This window comes from Gobio gobio (genome assembly GCF_949357685.1).
Source record: "Gobio gobio genome assembly, chromosome: 2".
NCBI lineage: Eukaryota > Metazoa > Chordata > Actinopteri > Cypriniformes > Gobionidae > Gobio > Gobio gobio.
This window is the reverse complement of record NC_137098.1, coordinates 37,719,835-37,737,600: the sequence shown is the minus strand read 5'-3', so window position 1 is coordinate 37,737,600 and position 17,766 is coordinate 37,719,835. Positions and strand designations below refer to the sequence as shown.

Genomic DNA, 17,766 nt, shown 5'->3' with positions numbered 1-17,766 from the left:
TAAATGATTGTATTTAATTAGGGTTGCAACCGTTGACTTTTAAAGTAATTATCTATCCGTTTGGCTTTAGCACATGGCAATTCAGGGCATACTGCTGTAATGTGTGACACTTAGAACAGCAAACAGCATTTGAAATGCATTTGACCTGTCAATTAATTTCCCTCCTTGATCGGCCTTATTGAAAAAAATTATAATAATAGGAGCCTAGACCAGACATTTAAATGTAATGCAATAGCGCAGGCTCATATTCATAGCCATGCTGTACACAATGTGGTACGGATACTGCTGTAAAAAAAAAAAAACAATCCAGATTTGATGATCATCATGTTAAAAACACTGAAAAAAAATAGACATTTGCACACTGTACATAAAATGTTGCTATGTGAGGAGCCCTGAAATAATTCAGTTTATTCTGCTCTTTGAGCTCTAAGACATCTTATGTTAATTGCATATGGCAGCATCAGTATTTTTTTTTCTTCCTCCAGGGAAACATTTCTGGCTCCAATATCCAAATAATATAGCTGTACATGCCAATCAAAATGAATCTCGAGGTTTATGGATGGCTTGTGCAGTGTTTATTTCTGGTCCACAGCTTGTGTTTAATAAGTTCTTTATCCAGTCAACAGATGTTTTTTTATCCGTTATGTACAGCAAACAGCTCTGGCGTGAGTAGAAATTACTCATTAGATGTCCATGAATTGACTGCTGAGCTGTTTAATTCAGTAAAACCTCGGCGTCAGTTTCTGAGAGGAAACTTTAAAACCTTAAAGTCTGTCGTTGGTAAATTAATACCTGAGGTGTTACGCAAAGCTTTATTTTACATTGGCTGTTATGGACCCAGGTTATGGCCTTTTATCTTAGTGCCTTTTGAGATGTTGAATATATACCCGCATTTGTTTCTCTGTTGTAAATCTTATGACATAATAATAATAATAATAATAATAATAAAAAAAGATGTTAATTGTGATGTGAAATTTTTATTGGTCTGAAGTGCCTCTACACAGATTTTAATGATCTCTTTGCGCATTACTGTAATGATCTCTTTGATATTGTTATACAATCATTCTGAAGCACAAAACATTCAATGTTTCAATTGAGAAGAGAAAGAAAGGGAAACTGAACTTACGAACTTCAGTGGCTGTCACGGTGATATTGTGCCACATATCCGTCTCTCTATCCAGAGGTTTAGCTAATGTGATCTTGCCGTCATCAACATTAATGTTAAACTGCCTCTCTAAATCTGTGTGTCTATCAATAAAATACCTGCAGAAGGAAAACAGAGAGAGAACAAAACAACATTCCTTAATATATGAGGTAAAATGATTTTGTTTAAAGCACATCATAGAATATTAAAGTCAGTGGCAAACATAAACCAATAAAAATGAAACCAACTTTTTTAGCATCATGCTTTTACCTGTCATGATTATCACAAATCAAATTAGTATTATTTGTTTCCTGAAGATACTATACCCTTTTGTCATGCTTCAGAAAAAAAAACTAATCTGAGATTTCACACAGAAATGTTTGGCATTGTTTCTTGAAGATATACCTTTTTGTCATGCTTCAGAAAAAAAAAAAACTAATCTGAGATTTCACACTGAAATGTTTGGCATATTTATTTTCCACCAAGTTCATATGCACCTATAATTTAATTTACCAATAATTTAATTATCAAGGTAATGTCTATTTGGGCGTTGTCACAAAAACAAGCTGCGTGTGAGGTATAACTGTCAAGAAGGTCCCAGTGGATGAAGAACGGGTTGTAAAATAAATAAATAGAAATAATTAATTTGATAGTGAACGTGAAAAAAAAAGCCGTGGTAAAGATCCTGAGACTGAGGGTGGAAGTCCAGGAGGAGTGCTCTACTGCTGCGCAGGCAGCCAGACAGGATTCCCACCTGGGATCAGTCTCCAGGAGGCTGAGTGGATTTCAGTCAGGCTCTGACAGCTCTACGTACCACTGAGAGACAGACCCTGAAATGTTCTGCTATGTGTCAATCAAACTGACAAAGTTACTGTGCATGGGGGATGGAGTGGGAGAAAAAAGAAAATACACAATCAAATCTGTAATTAATTATTCCATGTTTTTTGTTGTTGCTGTTGTTGTTTTAGTGTGCAAAGAAAAAATAAATATTTCTTAAGGGTTATCTTAAGTATATAGCTTGGATTTTAAAGGGTTAGTTCACCCAAAAATGAAAATTCTGTCAATAATTACTCTCCCTCATGTTCTTCCCAACCTGTAAGACCTTTGTTCATCTTCAGAACACAAATGAAGATATTTTTGAGTCACTTAGACTATTTTTCTGGGCCTCGAAAATGTTAATTATATTCATGTCTTTGGAGGGGTCAGAGAGCTCTCGGATTTCATCAAAAATATCTTAATTTGTGTTCTGAAGATGAAGGAAGGTCTTACGGGTTTGGAACGACATGAGAGTAAATGATGACAGAATTTTCATTTTTGTGTGAACTAGGGATGGAACGATTACCGGTTTCATGATAAACCACGATAAAATGTACTGACGGTTATAAATATCATTTAAAATGTAATTATCATTAAAACTGCGTGTCATTATCACTATTTTGAAAACTCATGCTAAATCCTGTCCAGTCAGCATCCGTCTGGTGCAGGCGCAGCGCACAACGCTGTTTTTTGAACGAGAAGAAATGGCAGAAGGCATTGACAGCGCCGGGAGATTTTTCAGCCTTCTAAAAGGACCAAATCTGAGGTGTGGTCATATTTTGGCTTTTACAAAAGTCCTGAGGGAAACTTAATCGAAGATGGTCACCTGTCTGCAGAACATGCCAGAAGAAAGTTGCTGTAATGGGGGAAACACTTCAAATCTGCGAATGCAAGGCAAGTGGATTTTGACCTCAATACCAATATTGATATTTATATCATAATAATAACGTGAAGCTTGAGCCAAAGACGAACAAACAAGTTCAGACAAGACTAGGGTGACATTTAAGGGATAATAATAATGGCTTGACATTAACAACAGCCATTTGCGGGTATATTTCGGCTGTGGCGTGTAACACAGTCACTCCCACTAGCCACTTTGGTGATTTAACTTATTACAGTCTTCTCAAAAGCCATCTGTTATAATCGCGTTGCACATTACAACCAATCACACGTGTTTCTATTAGTTTATGAATGCAATGTCTAATAATCAGAGGCGTTCAGATTAGCCTGAGTTTTGTTCAGAGCGTGCTCTCACTCACTGAAATCTGCACTCAAAGCAGAGATGTGTGTGCAATGTACGCAGGAGATTCATTAATCATACAGTGGTTGACTGTTTTTGTTCTATTTCAACAGTGAAAATAGTTTCAAACAATCACAGCAGAACCACAGCGCATCTGATATGACTGCCATAAAGTTGGCTTGACGTTCGATATTCGCGAATTTAGGGACCGTCTCTAAAGTTACATACATTGGTATACATGTTTCTAACTTCAATTGCATTTGAAGAGAGTTACTTACAGTCATAAAACTGTCTGTAAAGTGTTCATCTAGGTGTCAGGTATGATGCACACCTTTTAGATTTTTGATATTTAATCAAATAAACTGTCAAATCTTATGAAAATATGGATATGCATTGCATAGTCCACTCAAAATACCTTGTTTTTACTTTAAGGTGTAATTTCTTCACTTAATTTATATAAATTAGTATATTTAATAAATTTCTTTTTTTTTGTGCCGAGTAAAATCAATTGAGACATTTTTACATTAAGCTTTTTTTATTATTTTTTACACACAGGATGAACAGCATAAATCAAACATTAGCACCTTCTTTTATCACCCTGAGCCAAAGCATATATTACACGTTAATATAATTAAAATTATGGTAGCAAAAACAGCATTTAATTACAGGTCACTCCACAAAATAATTGCATATGAAGTGCATGTTGTTGATTGGTATTACTCAGGAGCCCTACTTGCTTATGTAATTATACTGCAACCTGAGTACTAATGTAAAGTGTGACCATTTTATGACATTACGCAAATAGAAAAAAAAAAAAAACACTCTCCATTGTGATGTAAGAAAAAAAAAAGATTAAAAGCGAATGGCATCACGAAACTAATAAACTTTTACATTGAAAACTAAAAATCTATTCCTTTTTACAAAAAGAACAAAACAAAAACATGATAGAACATGTTCTCTGCCTTTTTAGTTATTATGTCGGGTAAAAGAGTAATTAAGGGGACTTTCACAGAAGCACAATGTATTCCACTGTGTTTTTTCAGTAGGCTGCACTCTGTAAATGGGCTGTAACCAACTCTGTCTCCTCTATATAACTAAAGCGTACATCGATATAACACAATCGCCATCAAGAGCAGTCACACCATGTGTTAGCATATGCTAGATATCAGGTGCCACAACAAGATCTGGAGCCAGAGGGACTTCTGTCAGAGAAGGTTAAAATATCCCCACTGATTACAGCCACACTTCTTTTGACAGATAAACAATACTCCTAACAGGGATAATTTGAACTTGGACAAAGCTTGGCACCATTTGATGCATGCCGGTTTCACAATAGCAAGAGAAATCCTGCAATGTTATCAGAAGAGAGAGAGAGAGAGAGGTAGTGGTGGTCCGAGAGGTCAGACTGATGAGGAACAATGTTTCTGTGAATGATTGTTTCCATGCAAAGCTGTGATTACAACTGACATTTTAATTTTACCAGAGTCCTTTAGAAGCCACGATTACACTTTTTTTTTAAAGATTCTTGCTCGTTTCACCTTGATTGCTTCTCCTATTGATGTGACATCCACACCGATGTGCACAATTAGCTGTATTCAGGCACAATTTTTGTCATTTGTCGTGAGGTATAGTTATCATATTTCTCTATGCAATTCAGCATGGGTTATTTGGTAGATAAAGTCAGTCATCCTTTTTTTATCTGGTTTTCTATTTACAAAGTAGCATTTACCTTTTAAAATTACTTTAACCATTCTGTCCACATTCAACTTTATCACTTTATGGTTCAAAATTCTGAAAAAAAAGTCAACAACAAAAATCATTTGATCGCATTAGAAAAGATAATTCATCTTTTAATGCTTAAGTGGACCTTCATGGATATCTTAACACAATCTACTCCATGGTCTCCGATAGAAGTACCGGTAATTCATCTTCCAAATAACACAAACGCATCAATACGAAAAGCCTGAATGTCAGACCAATGAGTGCACAAATGCGAATGACAGCAAGGAAAATGAATTCCAACCCAGGAAGGCAAATACAAAAAGAAGAAGAAGGAGAAAAAAGCATCCCACCTTGGGGGCAGCAAATGCAACAGATTTTCTTCCTAATAATGCAGTCTTAAACTCCAGTCACTATGCACAGATGTCAGTGCTGAAATTATTATATGTCATATTTGAAGCAACAGCTGAAGAAAATAAATACAAAGTACACTATTATATAAAATGAACATTTCTTTTTCAACATAGACATCAACACTTGAGGACATGGACACTGGATTTGTTTCAAATTCATAAATTAGGGCTGTACAATATTGCTTTACAATATTCGAACAAAAAACTGCCATTGTGATATTTTGTTTATTGCCATTTTATTGTATTTAAAAAAAATTTTTTTATGTGAATAGCTGTATTTTGGAAAAAGAAAATCATTGTAGAATGTTGCTTTATTAAAAGCAAACATGAAAAATGTCTAAGGTCATAAAGACTATTTTTGGTCACACTTTAGTTTAGGGTCCAATTCTCATTATTAACTAACTATTAACTATGACTTTTGTCTCAATAAACTCCTAATTACTGCTCATTGATAGTTAGTAAGGTAGTTATACAAGGTATTGGTAGGATTAAGTGATGTAGAATATGATCATGTAGAATAAGGCATTAATATGTGCTTTATAAGTGCTAATAAACAGCCAATATCAGCGCAACCATCCTTTTAAGGCTGAATGATTTGGGGGGAAAATATACACTTTGGTATATAATAATAATAATAATAATAATAATAATAATAATAATAATAATACTACTACAGTACATGTTACTACAACTTATTCTACTAACATGAACCTTAACACCTAACAATAACATAACAGTCTACTAATACTGTAATGAGTGTTCATTGACATGTTGCAAAGTTACTTATAGTATGTCTAAAGTGGGCCATCAAAATAAAGTGTTACTTTCATCACAGCCTTTGTGATGTAGTAATCACATTTCACAATTTTGTGAAATATTGTGAAGCCCTAGAATAAATATATCACACACATGAGAACGTTAACTTGGCGTAAACTCTATTGCACCGTTGAAACCCAGTCTCTGATTTCTCCCCAGCTCCCAGTTCCCTGTGTAATTACACAACCTGTTGAGTGTTGTCCCGGAAACATCGCAAGTCACTGGGGAATTAATGGAATGCTAGGTTGGACCCAGAGAAATTGACTGTATAACCTATACTGAAGGTGCCCTTGTAATTTTTCAAAAAGGAAGTCACAGAAGTGAAATACATCAGTGGGAGGAAGTGGAGGAATCTTATTGTATCATTGTCCTATCTCTCTTCCCACCTCTCTCTCTATTTCCCAGTATAACCAATTCTGTGGAGGTGAGAGCTCCATTTAGTCTGAATGCAAATGCACCTCTACAGGCAATTTCATCAGCAGCATTTAATGGCTGGTAGGATGCAGCAGTGAAGGAGTACTTGGATATTAGATTGATGTAGAAGCTTGAGCTTGATCTTCTCAAGGATTAATGAAGAAGTTTTTGCCCTAATTTCGCCAAGGAGGACAACAGAGCACCAGACATCTTCCATCAAGGTCACATGGGCTAGAAATTATTGCCTTTACCTGACTTGACTGTGTGGGGCGTCCTGGTCTGTGGCCACTACCGCTCCAATGACTGTGTTGATTGCAGCGTTTTCGTGCACGTCAAAGAGATACGTGGGCTTTGTGAAGACAGGGGGTTCATCTGAGTCCTCAACAACGATTTTGATTGTGGCCTGGTCCATGTAGGGCCCGCCCGTAATCGAATCGGCACGTATGTTGGTCGCCACCACTGTTAGGTTGTAGAAATGTTTTGACTCAAAGTCCAGAGGCTGGAAAACGGAGAGAAAGAGAGATGTTTATTATTAATGGGCACAAACAACAAAGACAAACGGTTTCCTGGTTTTAGCGGACTCAGTTTGCTGGGCTTGCAGGTCTGGCTGTAATTGCACCGACTTCCTCCCACCTTGCAGTGGCTAAGATTTAAGCTGCTGTGAGCCCAATTGCAGGGTGAACAAAAATAATATTTAGTAGCAATAACCACACTTTCACCTGGAGCGTGGGATGTGTTATTAATTTGTAGTGGAGACAGCATGTGTTTGGGATTTAAATGAGGCTGCAAATAAGGTTAATCTAATGGAAGCACAAGGACTGCATTGCAAATTGTTAAGAAATCATAAAAAATACAATTTGTATGTTCGTGTTGTCTGAAAACAAAATTAATCCTTGCCCACAATACCATGACGTTAACATTGTTAATGTATTCTCTGAGGCAATTATCCAATGGTGAGACATTATTGAAGAAGCAGATAAAATACAATTTGGGAATTATTTGTACTCCAGGATAAATATTTGTGATTTCAGTGTATGAGAAAAGAATGTATGTTCACCCCACCTGTGCAAGTACAAGCTACTTCAAGCTACTACTGAAGAGAACCTGACACACAGCGCCATTTTATTGCCAGTTTCTCATGATTTTCATCATTGGATTTTACTCTCTCCCCAACTGTACCGTACTGAATATACCACTGTATTCTGAATCACATCTCTCTCTTTCTCAGTTTAACTTGAATAAAGGGCTCAGAGTCCTCCTTTTTCTCTTTTATTGACAAAAAACTAAACTAGACCTGACCGCTGGCGTACACATGAAAAAGAAACAGACTCTAGGAATTAGGAGAATTGGTAGAATGACGAATTTGCTTATGTTGTCAAAAAAAGCCTCTGTCCCACAGGGGAGGTCACTGGAGCCGGGCCGAGAGCAGCCCCAGCTGGGAAAGGAGAGCAGCTGGAGTTCCTCTATCAGCACGCTTTGAAGTCAGCGTGGCTGACAGCAGGGTGTGCGGAAGAGAACAGCCCATGTACCTCTGTCTGCTGCAGTCCTCAAAGCTTTTGGGAGGATTTTATTTCATTTTATTTTCACCCTTCCCTTGCTACCATCATGCCAGGATGGAGTGGAAAACACAAGAGGCCATTACAGTAATTTTTTCAATGTTTTTAAAAATGAAATGTATTCCTGTGACGGGAAAGCAGTGTCACATGATCCTTCAGAAATTATTCTAATATGCTGATTTACTGCTCAAGAAATATTTCTTATTATCATCAATGTTGAAAAGAGTTGTGCTGCTTAACATTAATGTGGACGGTGATCCATAGTGTGACAAGCAGGGCGTGCGAGAGCCGTGAGAGAAAGGCACAGGTTGGTGGCGTGATTGCAAATTACATCACACCGGTCTCGTATCTCTCACGGAGGAGCTCGGATGCATAAAAGAGGAGACGACAGTGAAGGAAGAGAGAGGACCAGGACTTTACGTTCTTTTTTGTTTAGTGAGGTCCGAGAGGGGCTGCCTGTGTTACTTTCATTTTGTGTTTGTTTATTTATTAAAGTGTTAAATGTTCGCCGGTTCCCACCTCCTTCTTCCATCATACAATCTTTGTTACATTAGTGCTGAAACCCGGGAAGAAGGAGGCGGGAACCGGCGAACGTTTAACACTCATTTGCAATCACGCCACCAGCCTCGCGCCGCTGTCTCGCGGCTCTCGCCCGCCCTGCTTGTCACACACATTGTTATGGTCCCTTTTGAACATTCTATTGACTATCAGTGATTTTGGAACTACATGTAAACTAACTCTCATCAGAGTATAAGTAGACTGCTTTCTTAATATCTGCTAACACTTTATTGTGCTAGTCCCCCAACAGACAGTCTACTGACTATAAGTCAACTTATTCTAACCCTACCAGTCTACTAATTTAAGTTAGAAAACATGTATGTGCAACGTTACTTATAGTCAACAGAATGAGTTAAAGGGACTATCAATATAAAGTAAACCCTTTACGGTTACTTTTGAGCAACTGAATGCATCCTTGATGAATAAAAGTATTGTTTTCTGCTAACATCTGTGGGTTTATGATTCCAACCAGTTTTTAGAAATCACACAAATGTTTTATTCACTTCATATCTACCACAATTAGGCTTGTGCTGCAGATGTGCTGTGACAATGTACTTATTGGGTAAATACTTGGGTTTGTGTCACCTTCCTATGTATTAGAGTGTAACAAAAAGCTCTTGATATGGTTGACTGGTGCACCTTTACTCAATTCTCGACTCTATAGCTCTTTCAAAGTTCAACATTTTGAGTGATAAGCATTTTGAGACACCTTGACCTCTTATTTGTCCTCTTTCTTCCCAATAGTTTCCTGTCTTTTTCATTATTATTTCAATCTAATAAAAGGCTAAAAGCATCTAAATAAAATAAAGGTTTCTGTGCTGATAAGTAAATAAATAACCTATAACTACATTTCTGCGTAGCATCTGAAACTCTGTAAAATGAGAAAATTGTTTAGGGCTGAGAATAACAGAGCACTTTCCAAGACTTTACAAGCAGAGGTTTCCCTATGATGTTAAATTCAGAACAAGCTGCAGGCTGGCACCTTGCTTCCTTTGGAAAAGGTCAGTGCTGTTCAAGTCTATTGAATTTTGGTGACAGTTCATAGAGTTTTATGTTTTAAATGTAAAAAAAGGGTAAAGGAAGGAAGGAAGGAAGGAAGGAAAGAAAGAAAGAAAGAAAGAAAGAAATAAAGAAAAAAGAAAGAAAGAAAGAAAGAAAGAAAGAAAGTCCTCTCTTTTACCAAGCAACATGTAGCAGAAATGTAACCATTTAATTGTAGCTAAGGTTTTTTGAGGACGTGATTCAAGTGCAGCTTTGCATATTGGCAAGACTGAAACAAGTTCCTCTCATCTCAGGCACTGCAAATCTGTTCCATCTAAAAATATCATGCCAACACCTCATTCTTTTGATAGTCATGCATGCCATTTGACTCTCTACAGTGAAATTGGTACTTTTGCATCCCTCTGGGTCTCCATTTTGGCACTCATTGTGCGGAAAGGTCTGAATATGACTATGGCTGTCACTTGACCTCCATCGTTTCTGGATGATGCAATTCTGCCATTCATGTATCCATTGAACACATACTGAACCACCTGGCTGCTATTGACTTCTATCACGTACATATAGCCTATTCCTGTTTTAGAGCACCTAGCTGATTCGTAAAGAAAAACTCCCAGCATGATTTGAGAGTGTGTGTTTACAGGGGCATTTAGAAGTATCAAATATCAGCAGTGGGAGAAGTACACCACCACCACAAAGGCCTAAGGGGGGCAGAGAGGAGATGAAAGCGTGCATCCCTTTACAACAAAGCAGTATCTTGACTGTCTGAGCCTGTGGCATCTCACTCAGATCAATATGTTTAACCTTGCTACAAAGGCTCATGCCCATTCAATATTTAGCAGAAGTAAAAACCAAATTGTAATTGTTGGTGAGGGCTGCATCGGCCAACCCGCTGCAGATGATATTTGGCGCACACTGGCTCAGCCCCAGCGCCTGGGGAAAATGTGTGCCTGCGCACAGTGGCAGGTGCAAAAAAGTGAGGAAAAATAAGGGTTGTGTGCTTTACAAGCTTGTTCTGCTCTCCTGAACTCCAGCACCGTCTGGAGGTATAGAGGTTAGCAGGGAGTGGGCTGTTGATTGCCTGTTTTTCTCATGCAATGCCATCCATCATGCTATTAGTAATGCAGACAACAGATTCCAGGCCAAGTGCTATGGGATGAGAAGACGAGGAAAAACAGGCATGCCATTACACATTCAGCTGTGAGAGACCTAGGACAAACCAAATGACTTTTTTATTTCTTGCTCTGTCTGCAGATTTTTTTCTTTCTTTTGTTTTATGATTCTAATATTAAAGAGGCTATTTCTATTTCTATATTATTATTATTATTATTATTATTATTATTATTATTATTATTATTATTATTAAACTATATTAGGTAACACTTTATTTTACAGTGTCCTTGTTACATTTGTTACATGTACTTACCATAGTAATAGCCCTATAGTAAGTACATGTTGTTAATTATTATTACTTAGTACTTAAATATACAATTACACTGTAACAATGACACCTTAGAAACAGGTGTCAAGTGTTACCTGTACTTACCATAGTAATAACAGTAAATTATGCATAATTACATGTAATTAAGCCTCAACCAAACCCTAATCCTACACTAACCTTATAGTAAGTACATGTTGTTCATTATTATTACTTAGTACTTAAATATATAATTACACTGTAACAATGACACCTTAAAATAAAGTGTAACCCTTTTTAAGCCACGGTGACACTATTACAATGTAATTACAATGTAACAAATAAGTATTAAACACATGCTTAGTATAGGGTTAAGGTTTAGGGTTAGTTACTTATGCATAATTTACTATTATTATGATAATACATACATGTAATGTGTAACTACGTAACCTTAAAATAAAGTGTTACCTTTTTTCAAATAGGCTTTAATGTTACTGCTCAATGTGCTGTGCAATATAAAAGACAATCTGATTGCACACAAATTGATTTTGGAGAACTAGAGTTGAGGATGATGTATCAAGCTGTTGAATAATGCAGATTATTTAAAACACATAACTTGTTTAACGCTGGTATACTTCTTCATATTAGTAGAGATCAAGCCCAAGTCCACCAGGCTCATTCCCACATGACAAACTCATCATCATGTTTATGCATAATATGCACAGCTACACATACATAGAGTGACATTTATTATGTACATTTTCCCATGTTTTTGTCATACTGTTTGTGCAGCATTGTTGCTGCACAAACTGTAGATGTTCCTGTAAGATAAAAGGGCTTCATTGTCCTCTCATCCACAGTGAAGGGTTCTTCATTTGCATACAATGGCCATTCCATATGCAAATACACACCACTACACAAGGGCTGAGAACTGAGCATAGAAAGTCAAGGGGTCCAGAGTTAAAGTAGTTCTCAAACCTCAGAACACCTGGACTGCAGTTTTACAACCCATTTTAGGTGTACAGGGACTTTAAGTGTGGATTTCAGCTGTGTAAAACTAAAAGTAAATATCTCTTAGAAAATCTAGTTATTGCAGAAAAAGAGTACTCTATATACAAACCAGCAGGGGTCGGATACCTTAGGCATTTATTATTTATTTATTTCAGGTGTGCATTTTGGAAGCCATGTAGCCCACAGTCACGTAGCCTATTATTAAGTTATGAGCTGAATGGGAAGTTAAACACTATTTTCTTTACTATTTGATTGGATGACAGGCCACAGTTTGCTCTGTTGTATTTGTTGCTTTTGGTTTCAGAACAATACTCGCCATAAATAAGAAGTTACTGCTTTAAACAACGAGACATCCACAATCCTTCCCATTCCACACACAAACTACAATGATGGGGACTAACAACGATATAATTAAAGAAAAGGATCACCACATGACACATAACTCATAGGGAACAACAAACACAACGACAGCACAAGCCAGTGAAATTTTTTTAGCAAACCTTAAAAAAAAGTTAAACGCTAAATACTAAGGCAGTAATTTGCATAATTAATTAATTTGCATGATTAATTCTTTCTTTTGGAGGGTATGGCACAGTGTTTAAAATTACATTTAAAATGGCACTCCATGTCAAATAGGTTTCCGACTCCTGCGATACACACTGAGAGGTGTCTCTGCAATATTAGCAGTCATTCGTCATCAGTTATGAGCCACTTTTCATATTTTTCACAATATGCAACTCCGTGACAATTCTGTAACAAACAGTTTACAGCTGTTAGAGAGTCCCTATGGCACATTAAGCCTACTTTTCTGGTCTTACCTTCTTGAGTCTGAGGATTCCCTCCTGAGTCTGAGCATCAGTGACAATCTCAAAGACATCCCTCTCGTCTCCACCTATGATGGTGTAAGTTGATTTAGCATTTTCCCCGATGTCTCTGTCATTCGCTTTTACTCTTCCTCCAGGCTTCCCAATGCCAAGATCCTCAGGAATATTGAACTCATAAGAGCCTTTAGAGATGAGGTACAAGAAAGTAGAAGATCTGGTCTATCAGGTGACAAATAGCACTCAGAGAAACAATAAAACAACTAAAATACTTGACAAAAAGTAATAAACATTTCTTTCATAGTATATAGTATACAGTATGTATACAGTATACAGTATACAATTCAATAGTTTGGGGTCGATAAGGTTTGGAAACTAAGGTTTCTTGCACTCACTCATGCATTCATTTGATAAAAATTATAGTAAAAACTGTAATGTTTTGAAATATTACAATTATATATTGTTTTCTCCTTTTTAATCAGTGCTATCCAATCAATTAATCACATCTAACATTAAAGTATAGATAGATAGATAGATAGATAGATAGACAGACAGACAGACAGACAGACAGACAGACAGACAGACAGACAGACAGACAGACAGACAGACAGACAGACAGACAGACAGACATGTATAAACTTTAATGTCAAATGTATTCATCGATTTGATAGCACTCATCTTAATTTATTTTAAAATGAATTCGCATAGTGGCAAAGCTGAATTTTCATCAGCTATATTCTAGTCACATACTACAGCAATCATTAATGATATGCTGATTTTGATGCTCAAGAAACATTTCTTATTATTATTAATGCTGAAAACAACTGAGCTGCTTATTGTTTTCTTTTTTTTTAAGATTCTTTGATGAATCAAGGTTCAAAGACAAACAGCATTTATTTGAAATATAAATGTTTTAGTCTTTACTGTCAGTTTTGATCAATCTAAAGCATCCTTGTTGAATAAAAGTATTAATTTCTTTAAAAAATCTTACTGACTTTTGCAGTGTATAGTGTAGGTGTTATAATAGATGCTCCTTCTTACCCTTTGTGAACTTTGGTGGGTTATCGTTGATATCGGTAAGAGTGACTGTCACTGTGGTGGTTCCTGACAACCCACCCATGTGACCTCCCATATCTTTTGCTTGAATGACAACAAGATACTCTTCCCTCATCTCACGATCCATCCCTGCCAGAGCCACCCTAATGATTGCTATAACAATCAAAATAAATATATTAATTGACATACAGAATTAATTGATATTATAAAGAACACAACTGCAAAAAAGCATCAAGAAAATCTATTATTCTTTTAGATATGAAAAAAACAAACAAACAAAAAACGAATATGCCACTACTAGCCACTACTTCATACTAGCCATTCTGAGGTGTGCAGCCTGCCAAATCTGTTAGCTCTTCCCCTGTCCTTGACACCCTGACCAGCTTAGTGTGTGCCATGCATTGCCTGTGCTGCTTTCATTTGGCATTGCAAATTAGCTTGTTTGTTTGCTGAGGACTTGTCCCAGCACCTGGAGTCATTTATATTCCTACTGAATGTGAATTATGCTCTCTGTCTCTTATAATCTTTAATATTGTATGCACTGTATCACTGACTCTGCCTAAAAAAAAAAATAACACCAATGGGTAACCTACTTGGGTAAATGGGTAAATTAAAGCCCTCTGTATTAAATAAAAGTGCACCCCCCCCCCCCCACATTTATTGTAGGTGTTTTGCCATTCATTCGCACTGCTTCATTGGTTGAAGATTGAGATTCCTAAAATTTAACACTATCCTTTCATCTTTACAGACATTTCGCCCCAATTCACACTGCGATCATGGTTTTTACCATTGTGGAGGAGATTCCCACAGCAATTTGCACGTCTTATGATGTTATGGTGTGTGATGAGTTTAAATCCTGGGAAATCACTATGACTCTGATGAAGTCACTTGGGGAAGTGACAGAACATCTTCAAAAAATAGAAGATAAAATGCTATGCAATAAGTTCTGTGAGACATTTCTGGATGACTGAGAATCTTCATATAGACACACACAATCGATCAGGATTTTGTGTAAAGAAAGAGAAATGCTAAGGAACTACAGTAAAGTTCTGTTCCTGACAAATAACAGAAGTAAAGAACTAAGGAAAGAAAGGTATTTTACGGGAAGAAAGGTAAGTGGGGTAAGTAGGGCCAGCTCCAGTTCCATTACGCATGAATAATTCACAGAGTGCATGCATTGTCTGCTAGACCTTTCATGCTGCACTTACATGTCTTTGTTTCTTGTTCTGTCATGGAGACCAACAGACCACAATAATTTCAGTGAACTAAGGATGTGCATTTTTAGAAGTGAAGTGCTCTGATTGTCGATAGGAATATGGAAATGCAGACCGCCCTGAGTGCTGGATTCAGCTGTGTGTGTGCCATGTGCGGTGCAACACCGAATCTGATGCTCTTACACACGCAAACGCACACTGCAATACTCATTCAATTGTCATCCTGATTTATCATTATCTATTCAAATGAATTCCTGATGATCACAGAAGCGAGACAACACAAACATTAATTTCCATAGGTATTTGAAGGTTTACTTTCCTTTCATTTATTTATATATTTTTTTTCTTTTTTGCAAGCCATTACCCAAGTAATGAATTGGTGCATAATGTTTACTTATTTATCAAGTGTGTCTCATTTCCTACGAGGTGTTGAAAGTGTCAAATGGTTTCTAATGGTTGTTTTCCCTTTACCTCTTATTTTTCATTAACATTCATTAAAACATCTGGCTCACTTGAATAAGCCATCTGCATGTGTTCAGTAATCACGCAAACCATGCACATGGCACATCAATTTGGGCTTTTGCACCTTCTATCGACCATTTGCATTCTTAGACAAAGCGGACAGTGAGTGATTGAAATGCACGGGGTTATCAAGCAGAAGAGGTGTTCTCATAAGAAAAAAATATATAGATATTTAAAGTCTGTTCATTTATTATGCACATACAATTTGAACAGATACAGGACTTGTTTATTGTCTGTTGTTTTTCCAAATTACGAGCTGTTCATTTCCATCTCATTGCTTATTAATGTAATTTCACCATTATTTAATCATGTTGCTTACAGACACACTGTTAACAAGTCAGCTGAAAATGCAATTAGGGAAAAAACAAAGTCAAGGTTGAAAAGGAAGCAGAATGCAGATGGAATTCAAAGATAGCCCTGTCATTTAAATCAGAAGCTGCAAATTGCTTTGTGGGCTATTACAGAACAAAATCAGCATCTGCATGTGTCCTTCAGGTAAAATTATCTTGTTTATTTGGTCTTTCTCTAATATTTATTTCCTGTCTCCCATAATGATTATCATAATAACAATGATTGTAATAATAATAATAAATGATCTAACACCTAAAACTCGTCTCGGTAAACAAAGGGACATTCATCTTACACCTATTTCTAAGCTGTTCATAAGCATAATAATAAGGATGTTGAATAATTGCAATGATACACGACCATCTGGACATCTTTTTTGATTTAATGTAGCTAACTTACCAGTTGTTTGGTCGATGGAGAAATAAGGTTGGCCTTCCAGAATGCTGTAGACCAGTTTGGCACTGTTTCCATACACCGGATCATCCGCATCCGTTGCAGTTACTCTCGTTACTGATGTGCCTGTGAAGCAAAAGAGAAAATCATCTTCAATAAACAAAAATGACTTGCAATGAACAAATAAATCAATTATTTCCATTTACCGCACCGCTGTGTCCAGGCTCTGAACTTGTTTTCTTTGAGAACAAATATTTTTTCCTCTCCCTACCGATGTTCCAATACTACCTCTGGCCATTGTGTGAAAGCTTCTCTGGAATAAACCCATAAAAGTGTGTTTTGTTGTTCAGATGTGTACAAGAGCGTGCTCAAGCTGTGAGACTTCCACGATGAAAAAACATCACAGCTTCGGGCCTTAGCAAGATCAAAACGAAGAAAGTCAGACAAACAAACAATCCAAGCTGCTCTCCTAACCTCTTCTTCATTAACCCATTGCTTGGATGAACTGAGAAGAAACAGGGAAAAATAAGAAGCACAAAAGAGAGTGAGAGTGCGAGAGAAACTGATATGCTAATGCTAAACAGCTCACTGACAGTGCAGATGGTGTGGTAATTGTTTGTAAAGCATGTTCCACAGCACTCTGACAGCTTGGTAAGCGTCTGACCAGCAAGCGTGCTAGTGCTACAGCTACAGGTATCTGGAGCTGTCGGAAGCAGCAGGAAAAACATCCACCGTGAGGACTGCGATGTGCACGGCTTGATTCAGGCTTAAGTGAAAGTGCATCTCCACGTCTCACTGGAGCAACACAGGTGAAGCCCTTATGTATTGACTCCAGTGAGGAATATGAGGCACTGCAACTGTCTTTGAGAGAAAGCAGCAAAAAAGCAAATGTGAAAAAACACTTACACTAGGGATGAAACGATTAGGGGTGGAAAAATAAGGATCTTTTTGATGGCAGATGCCGATATATTAGAGAGCAGGGTGGGCGATATATCACATCAAACTGTTTAATTTAAAGATTGTAAATATCACATGCAATGAGATTTATATGTATATCACATAATATTTACTAAATTAGAAGAAATTTTAAAATGAACCAATAGCAACAAAATGTAACGACTTGGCTACATATGTTAATAAATTAAATTAGCTCAATAGGGAATTATGTGTATTTATATTTAATTATTCATAATTAATCGTAAAGTGTTATGCTCAAATGATAAATCTCTAAATCACCCGAAAGGGAAATACTAAGTATTTGAACAATATATATGTATAGTTAATAACAATGGATTGCAATTAACTACGA

The 17,766-nt window shown here is 36.8% G+C and overlaps 1 protein-coding gene across 1 annotated transcript in view; it reads right to left on the bottom strand.

The window, feature by feature from the left end:
- Positions 1-17,766, bottom strand: part of cdh8 (cadherin 8) — a gene marked incomplete at both ends in the record, with an annotated part of 106,070 nt that overhangs the window by 10,267 nt on the left and 78,037 nt on the right. The window contains 5 exons of the mRNA XM_079810918.1: positions 1,127-1,263; positions 6,814-7,061; positions 12,922-13,109; positions 13,966-14,133; positions 16,464-16,583. Coding sequence (XP_079667044.1) covers positions 1,127-1,263; positions 6,814-7,061; positions 12,922-13,109; positions 13,966-14,133; positions 16,464-16,583 — 861 coding nt within the window. The remainder of the gene's footprint in view (positions 1-1,126; positions 1,264-6,813; positions 7,062-12,921; positions 13,110-13,965; positions 14,134-16,463; positions 16,584-17,766) is intronic.